Source organism: Oncorhynchus nerka, linkage group LG27 (genome assembly GCF_034236695.1).
Source record: "Oncorhynchus nerka isolate Pitt River linkage group LG27, Oner_Uvic_2.0, whole genome shotgun sequence".
NCBI lineage: Eukaryota > Metazoa > Chordata > Actinopteri > Salmoniformes > Salmonidae > Oncorhynchus > Oncorhynchus nerka.
The window spans coordinates 42878392-42890856 of NC_088422.1; the positions used below are offsets into that span (position 1 = coordinate 42878392).

General features: G+C 42.3%; 1 protein-coding gene across 5 annotated transcripts in view; it reads left to right on the forward strand.

Moving 5' to 3' along the window:
• Positions 1–649: 649 nt before the first annotated feature.
• Positions 650–12465, forward strand: part of LOC115111816 (dual specificity testis-specific protein kinase 2-like) — a 33647-nt gene continuing 21831 nt past the window's right edge. For 2 of the 5 annotated variants that reach the window (XM_029638273.2, XM_029638275.2), the window contains exons 1-2: positions 3554–3824; positions 9634–9749. In XM_029638273.2, the coding sequence (XP_029494133.1) occupies positions 9719–9749 (31 nt within the window). In that variant the 5' untranslated portion in view covers positions 3554–3824; positions 9634–9718. Of the gene's footprint in view, positions 822–3553; positions 3825–9633; positions 9750–12465 lie in introns of those variants that run through there. The other 3 variants (XM_029638274.2, XM_029638277.2, XM_029638276.2) reach the window with 3 other exon arrangements.

Below are 12465 nucleotides of genomic sequence, written 5' to 3' on the forward strand. Positions count from 1 at the left end.
GAGGGGGGATTCTGACCCGGGCTAAGCACGTGTAAATGGAACTTAATTCCCTTGTATTAACTTTTCTCTCTATGTGTATTCTGACCTTGAACTTAAGCATGAGAATAGCATGCTATTCACCCGCTATTCATTGCCAGTGGATATCATATAAATGAAAGCGTGGTGGAGGTGTGTCTACAGATACACCGTATTCTGACCTTGATTTCATTCCCTCATTACTCCACCACCTTAACGCGATGAAAGGTTGAATAATGTAGAGCAACCTCTCACTTCCAAGTGGAACAACATAAAGGTATATTATACTTCATTCTTTCCCAAATAGAAATAACACCATTCCGGCTCCTGAGTGGCGCAGCGGTGCAACTGCATTGCATGTAGTAGTGTTAGAGGTTTTACTACAGTCCCGGGTTCATATCCCGGGCTGTGCCACAACCGGCCGTGGTCGGAAGTCCCATAGGACGGCGCACAATTGGCCCAGTGTCGTCCGGGTTAGGGGAGGGTTTGGCGGGTGGGGTTTTACTTGGCTCATTGCGCTCTAGCGACTCCTTGTGGTGGGCCGAGTGCCTGGCGGCTGACCCCGGATGCCAGATGAACGGTGTTTCCTCTGACACGTTGGTGCGGCTGGCTTCTGGGCGTTAGGCGGGTCATGTTTCGGGGGGCGCATGACCACCTTCGCCTCGCTCTCTCTCGAGCCCGTTGGGGAGTTGCAACGATGAGCCAACATCGAAAATTGGGGAGAAAAAGGGCTAAAATAAAAAAACATTTACGAAATAACACCATTCTCCATGCACTATACTTTATAAATTGATAAGAGTAAAACGGTAAGTATCAATTACAATTATTTTATATATATTTTACCTTTTGATCGCTGGAGACATGTGAAACCAGTCATATGGCAGCAAACGGAAGCATATCAACACTTTTCCACAGTGAAGTTCGGGATGAAATGTGGAGACCCAGACTATAGGCTTCTGAAGCCATGAAGGTGGTATACCGGGAAACCAACGGTGTTGATTATTTCTAGAAGGTTTTAATTATATGCCCAGACTTTTCACTGTATTTCTTTTACAATTTGTAGTATTAAATATTAGCCACTATCGGTAGCCACGCGTACATTTATAATTGTCACTAACTTTATTTGTTAGTCTCCTTACATTTTTGCATCATTCCATTACATCGTTAGGTTACCTTTCTTTCCCCTGTCACGTTCATGTGGTTGTTCCTGAGGATTGCGAGCAAAAGTGGATCATATAAGGCTAACGTATTACAAGTTGTGCATTAATGTATCCGATTTGAATCATTATGGAACGCACACCAGACTTAGCAGTTTAAACCTGGACCCTGACACACGGTTCATGACAACTGGACCATTGTCATCACAGTTTCATGATTAGTGAGGGTTATCAGGTTAGAGTTATAGGACTACTATTCAACCCTTACTATACACTTTTCTCCCCTTACAATATTTCATGGATGGAACAATTGATTATGGAACTTTCGGGATAAATGAAACCACTGTATTTTTGATTCACCAATATATTTTGTGCAAGGGCTGGTCCATTTGTAATCCTAGTGGGCCTATCTAACTTGTTTTTATTGTGCAAAATGATCATTATATGGCTAATAATGGGGGCTACATCTGGCTAATAATGGGGGCCACAAGGAATATGTTTTGCAGGTGGGTTAGAAATGCCAAGGCTGATTTCTGGTCACACCCTCTACCCCTAATTTTGTGCGTTAAAGGCTTTCCAAACCTGTTTGAAAACTTTACCAAAATACTTTCCTAACCCTACAAAATATACAAGATTAGAGTATTATTTAATCTATATATTGGTGCTGGAAGGAGATGAATATGCATATATTTACATGGATTTCGTTAATTGATCCCTAATATTCTGAACCGTTCCATACTCTACATTACCTAAAGTATAAGGACACCTGCTTGTCGAACATCTTTTTCCAAAATCATGGGCATGAATATGTAATTGGTCTCCCTTTTCTGCTATAACATCCTCCACTTATCTGGGAAAACGTTCCACTAAATGTTGGAACATTGCTGCGGGGACTTGCTTCCATTCAGCCACAAGAGCATTAGTGAGATCGGGTACTAATTTTGGGCGATTAGGCATGGCTGGCAGTCAGCATTCCAAATGATCCCAATGGTATTCAATGGGGTTGAGGTCAGGGCTCTGTGCAGACCAGTCAAGTTCTTCCACACCGATCACGAACAAACCATTTATGTATGGACCTCGCTTTGTACACAGGGCATTGTCATGCTGAAACAGGAATGGGCCTTCCCCAAACTGTTGTCACAAATTTGGAAGCACAGAATCATCTAGAATGTCACTGTATGCTGTAGTGTTCCTATTTCCCTTTACTAGAAATAAGGGGCTTAGCCCGAACCATGAAAAACAACCCCAGACCATTATTCCTCCTCCACCAAACATTACAGTTGGCACTATGCATTCGGGCAGGTAGTGTTCTCCTGGCATCTGCCAATCCCAGATTCGTCCGTTGGACTGCCAGATTGTGAAGCTTGATTCATCACTCCAGAGAACGCACTTCCACTGCTCCAGAGTTCAATGATGACGAGCTTTACACTACTCTAGCCGACGCTTGGCATTGCACATGGTGACCTAAGGCTTGTGTGCGGCTGCTCGGTCAAGGAATCCCATTTCATTAAGCTCCCAACGAACAGTTCTTGGGCTAACATCGCTTCCAGAGGCAGTTTGGAACTCGGTAGTTAGTGTTCGAACCTAGGACAGTCGATTTTTACATGCTACGCGCTTCAGAACTCGGTGGTCCCATTCTGTGAGCTTGTGTGGCCTACCACTTCGAGGCTGAGCCATTGTTGCTCCTAGATGTTTCCACTTCACATTAACAGCACATACAGTTGACCGGGGCAACTCTAGCATGACAGAAATTTGACGAACTGACTTGTTGGAAAGGTGGCATCCTATGACAGTGCCACGTTGAAAGTCACTGAGCTCTTCAGTAAAGCCATTCATCTGCCAATGTTTGTCTTTGAAGATTGCATGGCTGTGTGCTCGATTTTATACACCTGTCAGCAACGGGTGTGGCTGAAATAGCCAAATTCTGTCATTTGAAGGGGTGTCCACATACTTTTGTATATATAGTGTAATTTAGTGCGTCAAGAAAATGCTAATTAAAGGTACATCAAATTTAAAGGGATAGCTTTAGATACAGTAAATGTTTTGAAACCCCTATTGAATGAATACTCCATGTGAACATTTGTTGGCTAGCAAGTGGGTGGGTTTTCAGTGGTTGAACAAAATGTATTCAGCGCGCAAAAGGGAACCACGCTGCAAAGCCCAATATGCAGCTGCATACGGTAGCCTACTGTAAGTCTGAATACCAACTACTGAGAAGTGCATAGGAAAGGCTGCACAGGAAAGGCATACATTTCCTAAATCTGAATTGGCCACAGAAGTAAAAAATAAATAAACATTCTATTGTAACTGATTTCATAATGTAGTTTCACGCCTATTTTTGTAGAGTGGGTGGAGACTGAGTTGAGCCATATCAACCGACGTAATGGAAGTTGGATCCTAAGACAAACCATCAAACATGTATTTCATCGAGTTTGTTTCACCCCCCGTCGCCATACCGCTTTCAGACTGTGAACCTTGCATGACGCGAGTGCGTTGGTTGGAGACTGAAGAGCCGCACACCGTACACGGAAACAGTGAAGCGCGCCCAGAATTCGGTGCCCAATATAGTATATCCTGTGTAGAATAAAATCAAGACATTTCTGGGAGATCACATTACTTGCCTTTATAAACGAAGTGGACTGTTATAACCATGTAAGTAGGCTAGAATTTATACCGATTAAGTATGTCTATGTCGTAAATAGATGTATCAAAGGTTGGAGTTGTAGCCTAAAGTTGCCCTTGTTTTTCTTAAAACAACTAATCATTCATTGATTGAATACTTGAAGATTAGGCTGCATACCACTAAGGCATAGAAAATAGCCTCGATGATGACTGGGCAAATGGCTGGCTCCTATTCAAAAATCTAATCTCATTTTTTAAAGATTTGTCATATAGCCTGCTGTACTTTGCTTTTGTAATCCTGCTTTTAATTGTAATCTTTTATTAGATAGAGTAGTTTGGGGCAACTAGCCCTCTGGGTAACCCCCATGTAATTCTCATAGAAACCCACCTTATGTCACCAATCTTTCCTAACACTTTCCCCTGACTGCCACAACTCTTTCTCAACTAAAAATGTAATCGTTCTCATCTACATTTTTTAAGTCACTCCAACAAAACGATTTTAAGGTAAATGTATCTCGTATTTTGTCATTTAGAAAAGGTTATATATATATAAAGTATATAAGCTAATGAAGTCAGATCTATACACTCCACATTTTGTTGTGTTAAAGCCTGCATTTAAAATGGATTCAATTGAGATGTTGTGTCACTGATCTACACACAATACTCCCATAATGTGAAAGTGGAATTATGTTTTTAGAAAAGCTGAAATGTAATCAGTCAATAACTATTCAACCCTTTTGTTATGGCAAGCCTAAATAAGTTCAGGAGTGTGCTTAACAAGTCACATAGTAAGTTGCATGCACTCACTCGGTATACAATAGTAGTGGTCAATTAAGAGTCTATAGACGGTCCTGTGCGTCAATATAATGAACATAATATTAAAAGTCCCCATCAAAATCTATACATTTGCATGGCTTGCGCCTCAATCCACCACATCTGCGGTGGAAAGTGGCAGAGCTACAGAACTGTTTGTCAGACCAGGAGACATCTCAGAAATTGGTCTTCTCATGAAAACGTCTGTAGCATCCGAACAGTTTGGCCACCCTATGGAAAGATGAGACTCTCGCGAACACGATGGTGTACTCCGTTTTGCTCTATGACCTTTACAAATGTCACGGGACTCATATTTCCAAATTAATGGAAATATGGAGGTAGTTTTATGCCAACAAAATAAAGGGGTTAAATATGTGTCACCCGAAAAATATTTCCTAAGCTTTCATATATCTCATAGATGTAGGACAGACACTGCAAAACTTTATTCCTCATGATTTATTTTTTTGGACTGTATTCTTTTGCCGTTTAGGAATGTGTTATTCAATCTATTTTTATGGGCTACAGTAGGAAAGGCCAAATTCAATATTTTATCAAATAATTACTGAATATTTTGTTATATATCTAAAGGGGTCCTAAAAATCCAAATCAAATAGTTAAATGATCCATGGTATGACCATTTTAAAACAATTCCATATGTTAGCTTAGTAGAACATGATTTTTAGATGATTACCCTATCTCTGTACCTTACACGTACAATTATCTGCTCTGTCGAGCAGTACATTCAAGCACATATTCAACCACAAAGACCAGGGAGATTTTACAATAGTTCGCAAAGAAGGGCACCTATTGGTAGATGGTTAAAAAATAAAAAGCATACATTGAATATCCCTTTGAGCATGGTGGGGGGTCGGCAGGTAGCCTAGTGGTAAGAGCATTGGGCCAGTAACCGAAAGGTTGCTCGATCGAATCCCAGAGCTGGTGTGAGACATGGTGTGATGAAGGAAACATACAGGAACTCAAATCCTTCTGTTCACCTGATTTAGAATTCCTCACAATCAAATGTAGATTGCATTATCTTCCAAGAGAATTCTCATCGATTATAATCACAGCCGTATATATCCCCCCCCAAGCAGACACATCGATGGCTCTGAACGAACTTTATTTAACTCTTTGCAAACTGGAAACCATTTATCCGGAGGCTGCATTCATTGTAGCTGGGGATTTTAACAAAGCTAATCTGAAAACAAGACTCCCTAAATTTTACCAGCATATCGATTGCGCAACCAGGGGTGGTAAAACCTTGGATCATTGTTACTCTAACTTCCGCGACGCATATAAGGCCCTGCCCCGCCCCCCTTTCGGAAAAGCTGACCACGACTCCATTTTGCTGATCCCTGCCTACAGGCAGAAACTAAAACAAGAGGCTCCCACGCTGAGGTCTGTCCAACGCTGGTCAGACCAAGCTGACTCCACACTCCAAGACTGCTTCCATCACGTGGACTGGGACATGTTTCGTACATTGCGTCAGATGGAAATATTGACGAATACGCTGATTCGGTGTGCGAGTTCATTAGAACGTGCGTCGAAGATGTCGTTCCCATAGCAACGATAAAAACATTCCCAAACCAGAAACCGTGGATTGATGGCAGCATTCGCGTGAAACTGAAAGCGCGAACCACTGCTTTTAATCAGGGCAAGGTGTCTGGTAATATGTCCGAATATAAACAATGCAGCTATTCCCTCCGCAAGGCTATTAAACAAGCTAAGCGTCAGTACAGAGACAAAGTGGAATCTCAATTCAATGGCTCAGACACAAGAGGCATGTGGCAGGGTCTACAGTCAATCACGGACTACAAGAAGAAACCCAGCCCAGTCACGGACCAGGATGTCTTGCTCCCAGGCAGACTAAATAACTTTTTTGCCCGCTTTGAGGACAATACAGTGCCACTGACACGGCCTGCAACGAAAACATGCGGTCTCTCCTTCACTGCAGCCGAGGTGAGTAAGACATTTAAACGTGTTAACCCTCGCAAGGCTGCAGGCCCAGACGGCATCCCCAGCCGCGCCCTCAGAGCATGCGCAGACCAGCTGGCCGGTGTGTTTACGGACATATTCAATCAATCCCTATACCAGTCTGCTGTTCCCACATGCTTCAAGAGGGCCACCATTGTTCCTGTTCCCAAGAAAGCTAAGGTAACTGAGCTAAACGACTACCGCCCGTAGCACTCACTTCCGTCATCATGAAGTGCTTTGAGAGACTAGTCAAGGACCATATCACCTCCACCCTACCTGACACCCTAGACCCACTCCAATTTGCTTACCGCCCAAATAGGTCCACAGACGATGCAATCTCAACCACACTGCACACTGCCCTAACCCACCTGGACAAGAGGAATACCTATGTGAGAATGCTGTTCATCGACTACAGCTCGGCATTCAACACCATAGTACCCTCCAAGCTCGTCATCAAGCTCGAGACCCTGGGTCTCGACCCCGCCCTGTGCAACTGGGTACTGGACTTCCTGACGGGCCGCCCCCAGGTGGTGAGGGTAGGCAACAACATCTCCTCCCCGCTGATCCTCAACACGGGGGCCCCACAAGGGTGCGTTCTGAGCCCTCTCCTGTACTCCCTGTTCACCCACGACTGCGTGGCCATGCACGCCTCAACTCAATCATCAAGTTTGCGGACGACACAACAGTGGTAGGCTTGATTACCAACAACGACGAGACGGCCTACAGGGAGGAGGTGAGGGCCCTCGGAGTGTGGTGTCAGGAAAATAACCTCACACTCAACGTCAACAAAACTAAGGAGATGATTGTGGACTTCAGGAAACAGCAGAGGGAACACCCCCCTATCCACATCGATGGATCAGTAGTGGAGAGGGTAGCAAGTTTTAAGTTCCTCGGCATACACATCACAGACAAACTGAATTGGTCCACTCACACTGACAGCGTCTCTTCAACCTCAGGAGGCTGAAGAAATTTGGCTTGTCACCAAAAGCACTCACAAACTTCTACAGATGCACAATCGAGAGCATCCTGGCGGGCTGTATCACCGCCTGGTACGGCAACTGCTCCGCCCTCAACCGTAAGGCTCTCCAGAGGGTAGTGAGGTCTGCACAACGCATCACCGGGGGCAAACTACCTGCCCTCCAGGACACCTACACCACCCGATGTTACAGGAAGGCCATAAAGATCATCAAGGACATCAACCACCCGAACCACTGCCTGTTCACCCCGCTATCATCCAGAAGGCGAGGTCAGTACAGGTGCATCAAAGCTGGGACCGAGAGACTGAAAAACAGCTTCTATCTCAAGGCCATCAGACTGTTAAACAGCCACCACTAACATTGAGTGGCTGCTGCCAACACACTGTCATTGACACTGACCCAACTCCAGCCACTTTAATAATGGGAATTGATGGGAAATGATGTAAATATATCACTAGCCACTTTAAACAATGCTACCTTATATAATGTTACTTACCCTACATTATTCATCTCATATGCATATGTATATACTGTACTCTAGATCATCGACTGCATTCTTATGTCACTAGCCACTTTAACTATGCCACTTTGTTTACTTTGTCTACATACTCATCTCATATGTATATACTGTACTCGATACCATCTACTGTATGCTGCTCTGTACCATCACTCATTCATATATCCTTATGTACATATTCCTTATCCCCTTACACTGTGTATAAGACAGTAGTTTTGGAATTGTTAGTTAGATTACTTGTTGGTTATCACTGCATTGTCGGAACTAGAAGCACAAGCATTTCGCTACACTCGCATTAACATCTGCTAACCATGTGTATGTGACAAATAAAATTTGATTTGATTTGATTTTTTTGAGCTGACAAGGTAAACATCTGTTGTTCTCCCCCTGAACAATGCAGTTAACCCACTGTTCCTAGACCAGTTAACCCACTGTTCTTAGGCCGTCATTGTAAATAATAATTTGTTCTTAACTGACTTGCCTAGTTAAATAAAGGTTAAATACATTTTTTAAATGGTGCAGTTATTAATGAAACTTTGGACTGTGTATCAATACACCCAGTCACTATAAAGATACAGGCACCCTTCCTAACTCAGTTGCCGGAGAGGAAGGAAACTGCTCAGAGATTTCACCATGAGGCCAATGGTGATTTAAAACAGTTACAGAGTTTAATGACTTTGATCGGAGATAACTGAGGATTGATCAACTACATTGTAGTTACTCCACAATACTAACATAAATTACAGACTGAAAAGAAGGAAATCTGTACAGAATAAAAATATTCCAAAACATCCTGTTTGCAACAAGGCAAAGAATGTGAAAAGAATGTATTTTTTTCCTGAATACAAAGTGTTGTATTTGCAGCAAATCCAACACAACACATCACTGAGTACCACTCTTCACATTTTCAAGCATGGTGGTGGCTGCATCATGTTATGGGCATGCTTGTCATCGTTAAGGACTAGGGAGTTTTTAAGGATAAAAAGAAATGGAATAGAGCTAAGAAATCTATTTTAATCCTACCTTGTAACATAACAATATGTGGAAACAATTAAAGGGAGTGAATACTGAAAGCACCGTTTACATACCATTAGGGAGCCTAAATATAAATTATACACTTGTTTAGAAAGATATTAATGCAATCAATGGTACCTAAATTAGCATTTTCCAAATCATATCTAAATCATCTATACGTAAATTCATTGAGTTACACAGTCATGTTTTGATACTTTAGGATGATTTGGACATGAAAATGAAAATAGGAACCTTACATTACAACCTCATCATAGTGAGGATATTAATAGTGAGATGTGCAATGCCATTGTGTTTCAATATTTGATGTATTTCATAAAAATAACATACCTAGACTTTAGCTTTAAATAGTTAATTACTTAAAAATGTCAAAATAAGTGAATGAAACAGGTTGCCTATTGAATTCATGTTTATGTCCGCCTCTAAATGTTGCCTGCACGAAAGAAAAGCCTAATGTTTGTCACTGTACAGTAACAGTCCTGGGTCTGTGTGTGCTCATTGTTGCATGTATGTGGTTTTCCCCCAGCTTCTGGATAAGGACTATAGCTTCTGCCCAGCTGGCTTGGGTATTGTACTGACTGACAGCCAGTGCATTTTCACCCATCCTCAAGATGCATATGAATAGCTTATTAAATCAATTGAGTAAGTACTGTAAAAACTACCATTTTTTCTTAGCCCTTCTATTTTCCCTTGCAAATGGAAATCCCCTGCCGTCATATCCTATGATTCTCCCATGACAACTATGTATAATATAGGAACATTTCACAGCTTTGCAGAAGTAGTGCTTTGAATTTGTATCCTAAAGGCCTGTTTCTACCCCTAATCATATGCCTATGAGTCTGATTGATACTTCCTTAGACATAATACCCTTTAAGCCCTGTTTATACCTGGTGCTAACATGTACCTTTTGTCCTGATCTTGTCCACATTCTGATTGTGCCACATTTTTAGACAGGTGTAGACAAATAAAAGACACATTGTGATCTGATTGTGATCAGATCTTCCTCACCAGCTCCAGAGGTAGTCAGCATGCATTGTGCCTGGATATCAATCAAGTGTAAACAGACCTGGAGGGTCAGACTATTTAAATCATCATTATACCGGCCTCTAAAATCATTGACAGGTAGCACCATTGACTCATGGCATCAGTAATTGTCTCAAAATGAATACATTCGTATTATTTTGAAATAATATCTTTCAAATCATTTGCAGGGAGGCACCAGTTGATCTGGTCACAATGTGGACACAGTGGACGGATGAGACACATTTTAATGCAATGTGTAGACTCGACAAACCTTGATCAAATAATGATTGGATCATATTGCTCAGATCACGAAACTCACATGTTAGCACAGGGTGTAAACGAAGCTTTAGACATAACTGTTTTATATCCTAAACGATCAGTTAAATCAAATATTTTGCCTGCTTCGCAGCGTTTATGATTATAGCGCATGTGCATGGAGCTTCAGTTTCTCACCCTGTGTCCTTGTTTAGACATTGAGTCTCTCATATTGTGTGACTAATGTGTGTCTCAAATGGAACCCTATTCCCTAGTGCACTACTTTTAACCAGAGCCCATAAGGAGTAGGGTGCATTGTCCTAATATAGAAACTCCTTTCTGCATATCCTAACCTTTTTCAGAGGTGTTGAGTCAGGAAAGTGTCCCGTTACCCTGTCACTTGTATACATCTATCCTCCTGGAGATCAGAGACTCATTCTCTAAACAGACTCCATCAATTTTGATCTTATGTATGACTTACGCAGAAAACCACGTATAGGTAGTTATTTATAAAAACCTTACTTTGACGTGGAAATGATCTTACGACTAAGTTCAAGTATAAATCTAAGAACATTATTATAAATGAGGCCTCAGGTGAATAAATGTGACGAGAGGGATGTACTGGCACGTTAGAGACTCGAGCATCTAAAATAGCCCTTGGGGCCATACCAGAGTAGAAGTGCTGATTTAGGATCAGGTCCCCTTGTCCAGTCATTATACCGGTAATTAAACATGCTAACTTGATCCTTGACCAGAGCACTCTGACCCTGAGACACTTTATGAATACGTGCCCTGAAGACTTGCTGGAAATTGTCATTTTCTGTTGAAGTGGGTTGTTAAGTGGATGTTTACAGAACATTTGGCATTTTAGTAATCTAGCAGACGCTCTTATCCAGAGTGACTTACAGTAGTAATTGCGTACATTTTTCATACTTTTTCACAGAAGCCATGGAGACTGTGCAGGGCCTTTTTCTGTTTCTGTTTGCCATCTGACCAGCGTAGAAACAAATGGTCTGGTTCCCGTGAAGCCTGTCTGTGGTGGGGGTTAGTACTTTGGAGCAGAGGAGAGGGGATGGCAAGGGGAGGGGAGGGAGAGAGAAATAGAGAGGCCGGAGGAGTCAGGCTGGCATAAATCCCTCTCCTCTCTCTGGGTTTGTTGCTGTTTATGATGATGTAATCAGAGGGGTTGAGGCTTTTTAGTCTGTCCTCCTCTGAACCAGGATTTCCATATTACTGGGCAAGTAGGCAGACTGACTTACAACATGTATGTTCTGCCCTTTTAACTTCTTAGCCTTAAGCTCACACACAGATGTCACAGTGTATGTTACATAGGGAAGGATGCATGGGGATAACATCAGGTTTCTGTACGTCTGTTGTCATCCCAAATGGCAACACTACTTGTGCACTATATTATGCATGTATTTTGAATTATGTATCCGGTGGTGTATTTAAACACCCAAAACTATTTCTATGAGGTTTTTTCATTTATTCCCACTGACACGCCACTCTTCCCTCACCTGAGAGGACTTGCAAATGATGTTGTTCCTTCCTATAAGCGTCTCCCGTCCAAGACTGTTCTTTACCCTCCCAACGTTCCTAATACTTCCTCCCTCACTAAATGTCAATTCCTAAACAAACCCTAGATCCAGTTGGTTGTTTGACCACTGCACGGTAGGAGACAGGACAAAGCTGTGTCTGAAATGGCACTCTGTTCCCTATATAGCGCACTACTTTTGACCAGAGCCCTATGAATGACCTGGTCAAAAGTAGTGCACTATTAGGGAATAGAGTGCCGTTTAGGACATACACAAGTTGGAGAGGGACAGAGCTACATTGTGTCCTGCTGACATTTTGTGTGACCTCCCATACTGTACATCATCCTACTCCCTCCTGTCCCACAATGCTGTGTTGTTCTCAAAAGTCATTATGCTACCGGAAAGCATTTAGTGCACAATTGATACATGATGAGCAAAGCCAGCGTTTCCACAACTGTTAACAACTACAGTGTGTTGTGGGCCTGCACAGTCTGCATCAGTATCATTTGTAAACAAGGCTTCATTCTCAAAGTAAGGGTGCCTTT